The sequence below is a fragment of the Patella vulgata genome, chromosome 5, assembly GCF_932274485.2.
Source record: "Patella vulgata chromosome 5, xgPatVulg1.2, whole genome shotgun sequence".
Classification (NCBI taxonomy): domain Eukaryota; kingdom Metazoa; phylum Mollusca; class Gastropoda; family Patellidae; genus Patella; species Patella vulgata.
The window spans coordinates 62,677,932-62,689,003 of record NC_065883.2 but is presented as its reverse complement, the minus strand read 5'-3'; the positions used below and the strand labels follow the sequence as shown (position 1 = coordinate 62,689,003).

At 34.3% G+C, this 11,072-nt stretch overlaps 1 protein-coding gene across 4 annotated transcripts in view; it reads left to right on the top strand.

Annotated features, from left to right (window-relative positions):
• Window positions 1-755: 755 nt before the first annotated feature.
• Window positions 756-11,072, top strand: part of LOC126821601 (2-(trimethylamino)ethylphosphonate dioxygenase) — a 34,276-nt gene continuing 23,959 nt past the window's right edge. The window contains exons 1-6 of one of the 4 annotated variants that reach the window (XM_056101485.1): window positions 756-1,251; window positions 1,697-1,890; window positions 7,189-7,301; window positions 7,696-7,796; window positions 8,740-8,867; window positions 9,218-9,357. In XM_056101485.1, coding sequence (XP_055957460.1) covers window positions 1,764-1,890; window positions 7,189-7,301; window positions 7,696-7,796; window positions 8,740-8,867; window positions 9,218-9,357 — 609 coding nt within the window. In that variant the 5' untranslated portion in view covers window positions 756-1,251; window positions 1,697-1,763. Of the gene's footprint in view, window positions 1,252-1,283; window positions 1,891-7,188; window positions 7,302-7,695; window positions 7,797-8,739; window positions 8,868-9,217; window positions 9,358-11,072 lie in introns of those variants that run through there. The other 3 variants (XM_056101483.1, XM_056101484.1, XM_056101486.1) reach the window with 3 other exon arrangements.

Here is an 11,072-nt window from a genome sequence, read left to right as displayed (position 1 = left end):
ATGTATCGGATCGAAACTTCATGGATTATGGCCCCTGAATGTACGAAAAATTATGTTTTTAGCTTGTGGACATTCTCGAGGTCACAATTTTTATCCGATTTAGATGAAACTTGAAATATATGTTTATAACCCAAAGATCTTGGTCCCCTTTGATATTCACGCTTATTGACCCACATCGGATTGTAACTTCCTTGATTATGGCCCTTGATTGTACGAAAAATTGTGTTTTTAGCTTGTGGTCAACCTAGAGGTCACAGTTTTTATCCAATTTAAAATCTGACCAAAACTGGATGACAAAATGGTTGCTAGTGTAAAAGTATGTAATACCAATTTTGTGGACCCTTTAGCGGTCACAACTTATCCAATCTTGATGAAACTTAAAATATATATTTATATTTATATTTAAAAGACCTTGCTTCCTGTCGATATTCGTGCATTAGGGCCCTTATTGTACCAAAAGTTGATTTATTTTTTTTTAGCTTGTTCTCTATCCATCTCTTGCGAAATATGAGAGTATCTTGCATGGCAACCACTCGTTTCTTGGTGCTGTGCATGTAAAAAGATCCTTGACAGTTGAAATAATAATAAAAACTTTATTTAAAGATACATTATGTAAGATTCAGATAAAGAACTAGCCATTCTTGCTATAATAGTTCGAAAGTAGATGATGTAAAATGAATAATTTGAAAATTTCATTGCTCTATTGCAAGCGAAGATATTAGCCTTTGAAGGTTTGACAGACGTGTGCAATAATTTCAACCACCGTACTGGTACTGGTTGATCGAAGCTAAGTCTCGGTCCTCCATATTTGATTAAATCAAAGTATCGCTGAACCATTCTAATCTATTTAATATCAGAGAAATCTGATGCCATCGAGAGTTGATTAAGGCCTGGATCAGATAATTAATGTCTAATTAATACTTTAGAAAACATTTCAGCCCTAAAGAAAGACCTGCAATAGGCAGATTTAGTTCTTGCATAATGCATGTTTAATGAGGCAACTTATTTAGTTTGCATAAAAAACTAATCTTTCATAATCTACAAAGACATATATACGTGTATTATCAGGATAATGGTTATAGTATACTCAGTACAGTCTTCATTAGAAAAGTTGGAGCAGCAAAGTAGGACATTAATTTAAACCAAATTTCATTTCATTAAAGTACATTCAAGTAAACAACCTATTTTTAGTGTTTAAGGTTGATTTAAGTTAGAGTATTCAACAATTTCATTTCATTAAAGTAGATTCAGGTAAACAACCTATTTTTAGTGTTTAAGGTTGATTTAGATAAGAGTATTCAACGATGATTAATGTTTAAGGCTTAGCTGTGATTGAACAAGTGTGACCAGCAATTTATTTGTACATGTAGTCCAGGTTCATAGAAATAAGGTATGGATGTAGTCAGGGGCATGTTCAGGAATTTGAGCAGCAGGGGTTCCAAGATGGAAACAAAGTCAAGTTTGGCGTAAGGTCTGGGGGATTACTAGAGAATTTGATAAAATCAGAAGCCATAGAGGCAAGATTTCTGCACCTGTATAGGATTAGAGTGGAGAGGTCAAAATGGTGGCAATAGTTTGTTTGACGTTATTTTGATGAATGTAGGAAGACAAAATTATGATCTGCGTCTAGTAGCATTGGTCTATTCTACCGGTACATGTAGATGTATTTTATAACATAATGATTTTTTTTTTTCAGCTATTAGATTTAGGATTTTGTATACTAATACCTGAAAGCTGCAAGCCTTATTGGATCTACAATTACCATGAATTTGAAACCACTGGGCAATACCAGGAGGTTATTCCAAAACCTCTGGCAAATAAAGACAGCAAATGACATTGGATGGAATTGTCAAGTTACTAGATTTTATTCATTTAGCCATAGAATATCAGGTAAGCTCATTCACAATAATGAATGGTATAAGGACTAGAAATAATGATTTTAGTTGTGTACCTGACAAAATGTCCTCATCAATGAAGTACATGTAGTACCTGACATTTTGAACTTTTGTTCTGGACATAAACTAGCAGGTTTTTGGTCACCAGATGAACTGCTGTAGCAATATAGTTAGGTGATTTATGCTATATGAATAATAACGTTTAGTATGGGTGTATTTGAAATGCAATTAATCTGTTTTCAATAGTAGGGGAATAACAGGGCTTGAGGTCCTAGAATCAAGGCTGATTTGTTTGTTGTTTGAGGGTGCTAAGTAATGGAAAATCACCAGATGTTCTTTCAATTTCAAGGACAATGTCAATATTTGGGGTAATTCTTGATGTTATTAGGTATATTGGCCAGAAATCAGGGAATTATATAAGAGCAAGATTTCAGCTCTGCAGATCAGACACTGTTGAGAGAGAGAGAGAAATGGGGTTTAACGTCCACTCGACACAAACTAGGTCATTTCGGGACTAACATATGGTTTAATTTTATTTACATAATTCGCTTGCGCGTAGGGGTCTTTAGCAGTGGGAGGAAACCGGAGGACCCGGAGAAAACCCCTGAGGTTGGACAGGCGACTCTACTCCTTGCCACGTACAACCGGGGATTCGAAACCACGGCAGTCGACTCAATGACAGACTTTATGATACAGCGCGCGCACGCTAACCATTCAGCCATCCAACCCCCCCAGACACTGTTTAGGTTCTTTAGACACTGGTATGGTTCTTACACATCAATGGAGACCGCTTGATGCTCAGAAGACCTTGATGTAGTGGTTACCAGAATCTGGCCACGCGAGATTATCGTGAGTAATTAAAGTTGCAGACCATATATGATAGATTTATGTTATTTTGTGTTATTAAATATTACTTTAAAATGTATAAGTGCTGTATAGTTATAATTGTTTACTTGCGGCGTCTGCATGTGTGTTGTGTATGTTATTACAAAGTGTAATTGATATTATGTCACTGTAATTTTCCATTGATATTATGTCACAATGATCTAATTGTTATCGCGTTAAATATTTGACCTGTGTGCAGGACACGTGATAGTTGATTAAAAGCTAAAATATGTGTTTATGAAATTATGGACTGATGTCCGAAGTGAATGAAGTGCACTCATTTGCTTTGGATATGTAGTTCTAGATAAAATGAAATGTCATGCGAATATACTGGCCATTGTTGTTTAGCATTCTTGATAATGTTTATGTAACACTGCAATGGTAATGTTTCATCAACACAGAAGTTAAATTTGATAATTAGTGAGTTCTATGGTCAAGATGTCAAAGCTACTTTTTGGTTGATGTTCTTGGAAGTCGGGAAAACTTGTGATTAACAAAATTCCTTGCTTTGAAATAATGGAAAAGCTGCATTGTTGAAACTTGAAACTGTAGTAGCTGAAATCAGACCAATAGAAGTCCAAGACGAGAGAATGGTTTACCAATTTATGAAACTGAGAATTTCTGAGATAGAATTTAAAGTGAAAACTGAACTTTATGAATATGAAGTGCAGAGTTATAATGTTTAGGAATTATGACACTTGAAGAGAACCAATGAATATCTACATTAGTTATGTTTTTCTGTGTTTAGTTAAAGAGAATTATTATAGAACTTTGGAAGTACTGTGATGAACTTTTATTTAGCTGTCGCATGCAATTTTGATTTTGTTTGTTTTGTGTTTTTTTCTTTCTAAGTTTTATTCTTTAGCTAGGTTCGTTATTTGTGTATTTTATTTGCACTTTATTCTTTTAACATACATTATGCAAGAGCTAAATCTGATTATTGCAAGTCTTTATTTAGGCTTCAGATGTCATAGAAATTATAAATTAGATCTTTATTTACACAACAAGCACAAAATCATCTCTGTAGACCCACGGATGGCTTGGATTCGGCTTGGACTTAAACAGGATTTCGTTGATTGATTAAATTTCTAAATGGCGTCGTAAGAGAGATTAACCGTTACGTTGACATCATACTCCCGGAAATAATTTTAGATCGAGGCTAAATGATAGATTGTACGAAGCGAGGCCGCTGTTGAGCGAGGCCGCATGTCAGTCAATTTGATTGAAAGTTCGATATACATGTATACTATGGAAGGGTATCGCTGCCAATATTAAATGCTCTGCGACAATGTCGTTTCCATTGATTATATGTAAAAAGTACAATGTACAAAGTCCTAATACCGATATTGATAAAGTCAAAATACATCTAAGGCCATAGTCATAGTTAAATGTAAAACGTCAAATGTTAAGTGTTAAATAACAAATGTTTTGTGGGAAAATGCTTTTTTTTGACGTGTCTACATTTTACATTTCTCTCATTACATTTTACATTTGCTCTCTGCCACATCCCATTTGTCCTTCACGCATTCTACATAACATGTTTCGCACAGCATCAACTTGCATATGCAAATGTAGGATATCACGTGACTTATTAACATATACGGAAACCTGACACACTATAAGCCAGAACAAGGATATTCACGACACTATAACAGGAAATCAGCCTAATACACAATAAAAATTTACTCACATTCATTTCTGTTTGTAAATATGTAAATAGTTTTCTGGTACAATCGTATTTTCATAATTTAAATCCAATAAATATCACACTATTAAAGGGGTATTCAAGTAAAAATACTGGTCTAAATACGAAATTCCAGATAACATGTTAAGTATAACTGATTGCTCTTTTCAAATATTCAAATAATTTTCTGGCACATTCATATTTGCTTAACTTTACAAAATAAGATTCAAGTTGAAGTGAAGGAAGGGGGGGGGGGGCTAAACTATAATAAAGATACAGGGCTTAATCAAGATTTCTCTATGTCCATACAAAAAGATGTATAGTCATTCCTCTCTTTAAATATATTATTTATTTGTTGGGCACAATGCTTATATATTGTTGTTTTTTTTAATGGATCAAAGTAGGCTACTCAACTCTGTTTATAGAGAGACCGGAAAGAGTGGGGGTGTTTAAAATATAAAAATACGGGTATTAAAACGAAATTCCAGTTATTGTGTTATAAATTACTGGAAAGTATGTTTCTTTGACTGCTTGAATCTATCAATTATTTCCTGGCACGGTCGTCTAGATAGTTTCTTATGGTGTGCCAGCTTGATTTCTTTTGTCGTGCGGTAAATATCCTTATAGTGTGCTTGTGTCGGGTTTCCATATATGTTAATAAGTCACGTGATATCCCACATTTACATATGCAAGTTGATGCTGTGTGAAAGTTGCTATGTAGAAAGCGTGAAGGACAAATGGGATGTGGCAGAGCGCAAATGTAAAATGTAATGAGAGAAATGTAAAATGTAGAAACGTCAAAAAAAGCATTTTCCCACAAAACATTTGTCATTTAACACTTACCATTTGACGTTTTACATTTAACTCTTACCTTAGAAGTATTTTGACTTTATCAATATCAGTATTAGGACTTTGTACATTGTACCTTTTACATATAATCAATGGAAACGACATTGTAGCAGAGCATTTAATATTGGCAGCGATACCCTTCCATAGTATACGGCCTTGATATTATGTTTAGTTGTGGTTAAAATGAGAGTTTGGATGTTGGTATTATAGGCTACGCTCTTTTGTCACTTGCGTTTACAGAAAAATTATAGAAATTGATAAACATCGCAACTAACATCACCCCAGTTGAATTGCAGCTCCATTGGATCACTGTTCGGGAGTTACGCAGGCCTACCAGTTACAGTACAAGAGTACACGCAGGCTAACAAGAAGTAGATTCCTTATTGATTTGGTCCATTCCTTTCAAACTTTCGCTTCTTATCTATATATTAAAAGTCTTATTTTTAATTTGTAGTAAGAATAAATGTGATACGAATTGAATTGCAACCCCGTCTTAAACCACAGCCATTGAAAACTTTACTTGATAATCAAGATTATGTAGGTGGAGTTAACGCCTGTCAATCAAACGATCGTCCATTCTAGCAGACGGTGAAGAGAGAGTTGACTCCCATTTCTAGTCAAAAATTACAATAGTGATAACTTTGTTCAGAATAAAGTAATTTGACTGAAATTTTCAATATATTCTTCTTTCATCATCTACTTTTGAACTGTTATAGCAAGAATGGCCAACTCTCTATTAAAATATCCCATAATGTATCTTTTAAGCGGAGTAGGAATTGTTGATCATATGTAATCTTTATTTTTGATCGTATAGTAATCATATATATTTGCATGAATAATTATAAAGTCATGTAAATGTTGGTTTAGCAAATGGGAAGTTTTCAAAGGGTCTCCTACCTAATAATTAGTATAAATCTTAAATAGGGGAGGAATGTAACAATATTAAGTTAGGGGATTTATGCTATATGAATAATAACATTTGGTATGTTTTTTTTTGAAATGCAATTAATTTGTTTTTAATAGTTTGGGAATAAAAGGACATGAGGTCCTAGAGTCAAGGCTGATTTATTTATTGCTTTAATCACCAGATGTTCTTTCAAGGACAATGTCCATATTTGGGGTAATTCGTGATGTTATTAGGTGTATTGGCCATTTGAATAAATGATAGCAGAAATCGGGGGGATTATATAAGAGCAAGATTTGAGCTCTGCAGATCAGACACTGTTAAGATTCTTTAGACACTGGTATGGTTCTTACACATCAATGGAGACCGCTTGATGCTCAGAAGACCTTGATGTAGTGGTTACCAAAGTCTGGCCATGCTGGTTAGACTGTACAGGAGTGAGGAGGAGAAAATGACTTTATGTATACCATTGTTTAAACCTTTGTAACATGTCCATGCTGGTTAGACTGTACAGGAGTGGGGTGGAGAGAATGAATTTATGTATACCATTGTTTAAACCTTTGTAACCTGCTTTGACATTAAATGTAGAAAAGAAACTGTTGTATTGTTGTTCCTGATAAACATCAATTTGGCTGCTGTAAAAAAAATACCTACACAATGTTAAGTCAGCTCCAAGTAAATAAGTCGAAGTGAAGTCCAAGAGTGGATAATTACAATAATATCCACGTCAGAATCAAACCTAGATGATCGCAGGCTAACGATAGATGTTTAGCAGAGAATGTGTCACACGTCAGATGTTGGTTTTTGCTTTCCCTATTCGACCGATGGATAGTCCTACACTGTGCTTGATAAAGACTGTATTTATGCCTTACAGTGTCTGTGACTGGTGCCTTATTTCTGTGCTTAAATGTTATTGTGTGTAATATTTTAATGTTTTCTTATACTTTTTTTTAACTTATCATCCTATACAGGTATACAGTCAATATTTCATAGAAGTTTGATATTACCAACTGAAACAAGAAAAGAATGTACCAACCATTTTAATGGAAAATACAGACACTTTCAAAATTCTTGTTTTCGACAGGTAAACTAAATATTTGAATTACCAAGGTATAGAAAAATACATGATCAAGTTAGGGTTGCTGAACGCCCACATACCAAACTAGTTTATTTTGGGACTAACATAGAGAATCGCTCCTAGATCCAGGGAGTAACCCAAGAAAACCAAAGAACTTGAATCACCAACAATTCAGCTGCAACATTACAGGATCAAATTTATATCATCTTACTAACATTCATTTTGACTACAGGCTTAAGATCCCCAGTGCAAAGCTTTAAATAAATGCATGAACCCCAATCTGATACTGGGAATAAATTGTGAAATATAGGAAATAGCTCAAGCAACTTTGCCATTCTAGATTAATCCTCCCCTCGAAGCCAAGATCTAATATAATAAGAGAGATAAGTTTTTTTTGTAGCTCCATACATCACAGACTGAAGTAAAACAACCCGTGAAAGCTACTCTTCAGCAAGAAGGAAAAATTGTAGCCATTGATTGGAGCAATGGTGGATCTTCTAAGTATGATTTAAATGATATAACATTCTAACAGCCTGTCATTCATTCACCCAATGGTGGATCTTCTAAGTATGATTTAAATGATATAACATTCTAACAGTCTGTTATTCATTCACCCTTTGGTGGATCTTCTAAGTATGATTTAATAACATTCTAACAGCCTGTCATTCATTCACCCAATGGTGGATCTTCTAAGTATGATTTAAATGATATAACATTCTAACAGTCTGTTATTCATTCACCCATTGGTGGATCTTCTAAGTATGATTTAATAACATTCTAACAGCCTGTCATTCATTCACCCAATGGTGGATCTTCTAAGTATGATTTAAATAATATAACATTCTAACAGTCTGCCATTCATTCATCCAATGGTGGATCTTCTAAGTATGATTTAAATGATATAACATTCTAACAGTCTGTCATTCATTCACCCATTGGTGGATCTTCTACGTATGATTTAAATGATATAACATTCTAACAGCCTGTTATTCATTCTAATGAGTATGAAAGATAAATTCATGGTGCCTCAGTTAGTAGTGTGAGCTCATGATCAGTAATCCCATGTTGAGAAAAAGTTCCTCAAGATTTTTTAGCCCTTGTTGCCTTGTCAGTGGTGCATGAAAGAAGGCTTGGAAAGGAAAGTGTCTAGTTATTTGGATGGGATGAAAAACTGGATTTGAAGAATAGTTAAAATTTCCCTTATAGCACTCTGCATGGCATATACCCGTATTTGTTAGCACAGATGATGCAGAAAAATAACCATTAATTGTAACTTGTATTCAAACACAGGTAAAATAAGATTTGTTGCTGGAAATAAGAAATCCCAACTTAGAAATTATGATCTGGAATCTTATTCTATTTCAAATATAAAAATACTGCCACGATGAGTGAAATATCACCTCATAGTTCATTATTAGCATCTTTATTCTTTTCAATCGTTCAGGTTTCACAGCATTTGGCTACGTCATAATTGTCAATGTGGACGTTGTATACAGGAAGGAAGTGGACAGAGAATTTTTGACATTTCTGAGATCTCACATGAACTTAAAGTACAAAGTATAGAAGTTAAAGGTATATTATCAATTTAATTTCTAGATAATTCACACGATTATGAAAAGCCATCCAAATATATTTTCAAGAAAATGTTCTACTGATCAAAAGTTCCAAATGGAAGATTTGATGATGTTTGCATCCCTATAATGAGTTTCAAGACTCCAAACAATTAATATTGTCAGTGTTCTTTATAGAAAGTCTAATGTTTCCCGAGTGGTCACCTCAGAATTTTTGGAAAACGAGTTCAAATTATAGTAGGACGTCAAAACTAAACATTACTGACATCTGATTTAGTATCTGATTATTGAGGATTGATTACCACTATCATATTTCTAGAATATTTACTCTTTATTTTCTTAATTTGACAGACACTGTTGTACATTTCAAGTGGAGTGATGCCAGTAATCATGAAGGAGAAATATCTCTTGACTATTTACAGACCAACTGTTATTCACAATCCTCTATAAAAAACAGATATTCAGCTGTTCAGATAAATAAACTAGCTAAGGTAACAAGTTTTAATTAACAACATTTTTATATGCCTACATTTATAAAAGATGGGAGCCATGTTGGCTCATTAAGCTGAACAAAGTTTCTCAGGATTTGCCAGTGCGCGTGGTATAGGAAGGAGTGCCTGGAATTAGAGTCGGTGAAAATGCTGCTTTCTGGGCACAATGTCCCCATGGCACACTGTATGCCTGTTGTCATTAGCCTGGCTAGTGCAGAAAATAAATAAATGGCCCACATTCAGGCCTGGAAATAACGGTTTTACATGTACCGGACATGTATTAATAATATCAATAAAAAAGACAAATCAGTGCTGGACAAAACCTGAATCTGTGCCTGACATTGTCAGTGACAGGTGCCTTATTTCCAGGCTTGCCCACATTTTCATGTGGATGTATATTGTCGTCGCCACTGTGCGTCTGTCCGTCCACAATTTGTTTGTGGACACTCTACAGGTTACAATTTTTATGCGATTTTGACAAAACTTAAAATACATGTCTATCTCCCAAAGATCTCGGTTCCTTTCGATATTGGCATGTACCGGACCCTAACTTCATGGATTATTTCCCCTGATTGTACGAAAAATCATGTTTTTAGCTTGTGGCCACTCTAGAGGTCACAATTTTGATCCAATTTTGAGGAAACTTGAAATGCATGTTTATAACCCAAAGATTTTCGTTCCTTTTGATATTCGCGCATATAATTTGCTGAATTATGGCCCCTGATTGTACAAAAAATCACGTTTTTAGCTTGTGGTCCCTCTAGAGGTCACAATTTTTATCTGATTTAAAAAACGTTTTAGTATATCACCATTACATCATAATCATGGTTGAGTTTGAATTTCGTGTTAATCGAACCAAAACTGCCGGTCAAAATGGACGCCCCTTGTATGCAAATAGTGTAAAATATGGTATATCAAGGTTGTGGACAAGGCAAAATTCAATATGGCACTCTTCAAGAATTTTCGGAGAGCGATATCTCGTAATTAGTGGTGGGAGGATAAATAATTTCTTTTTAAATTCCTCAAACAAATGTATTTTTCATGTGGTGGCAGACATTTCTTTCAAAATGGCTGCCAAATTTGGCAATATAATGCCATTTAAAGGGTGTAAAAAGATAATTATTTAGGTACATATTATATCTTAAAAACCTATCCTTTCTTTTTGGAAAAATGCAATTATTTTGACTTGACGTGTCCAGAATATAGAATGGCTGCTAACAGCCACCATAATGAAGATCTACTCAGAAAAAATGTCAACATTGAGTTTTTTTGTTATTAACCATCAAAACCTTCAAAATAAAGATTATTCCAGGGATGGGAATTATATAACAAACCAAATCGCCCTACGTGGATACAGAGGGGATCTGTCCCTGCTATTTTACTGGCAATTTTTTTTCCTTTTTTGGGTGGGGGTGTCTCTCAGATATTATCCAAAAATTTTGTATAAACTTGCAATATTGCTATTGTTTAGTTAGCTTTCGGCTTTAAGGGTTCTCATAATTCTACACGTCCCACGATTATAAATAAGACTTGAGGCATGCCCGAACACTTGGAAAATTAAAATGTAACTATTATTTTTAAGAATGTTTCTCACATCGCTTCGCTCATCTGGTTATTGTTTAGAAACAACAGATGAGCAATTTTTGACTTTTTTGTACAACTGAGTGTCAATTATATAAACTGTCATAAGGTACATTGAGCATATAATTATTATA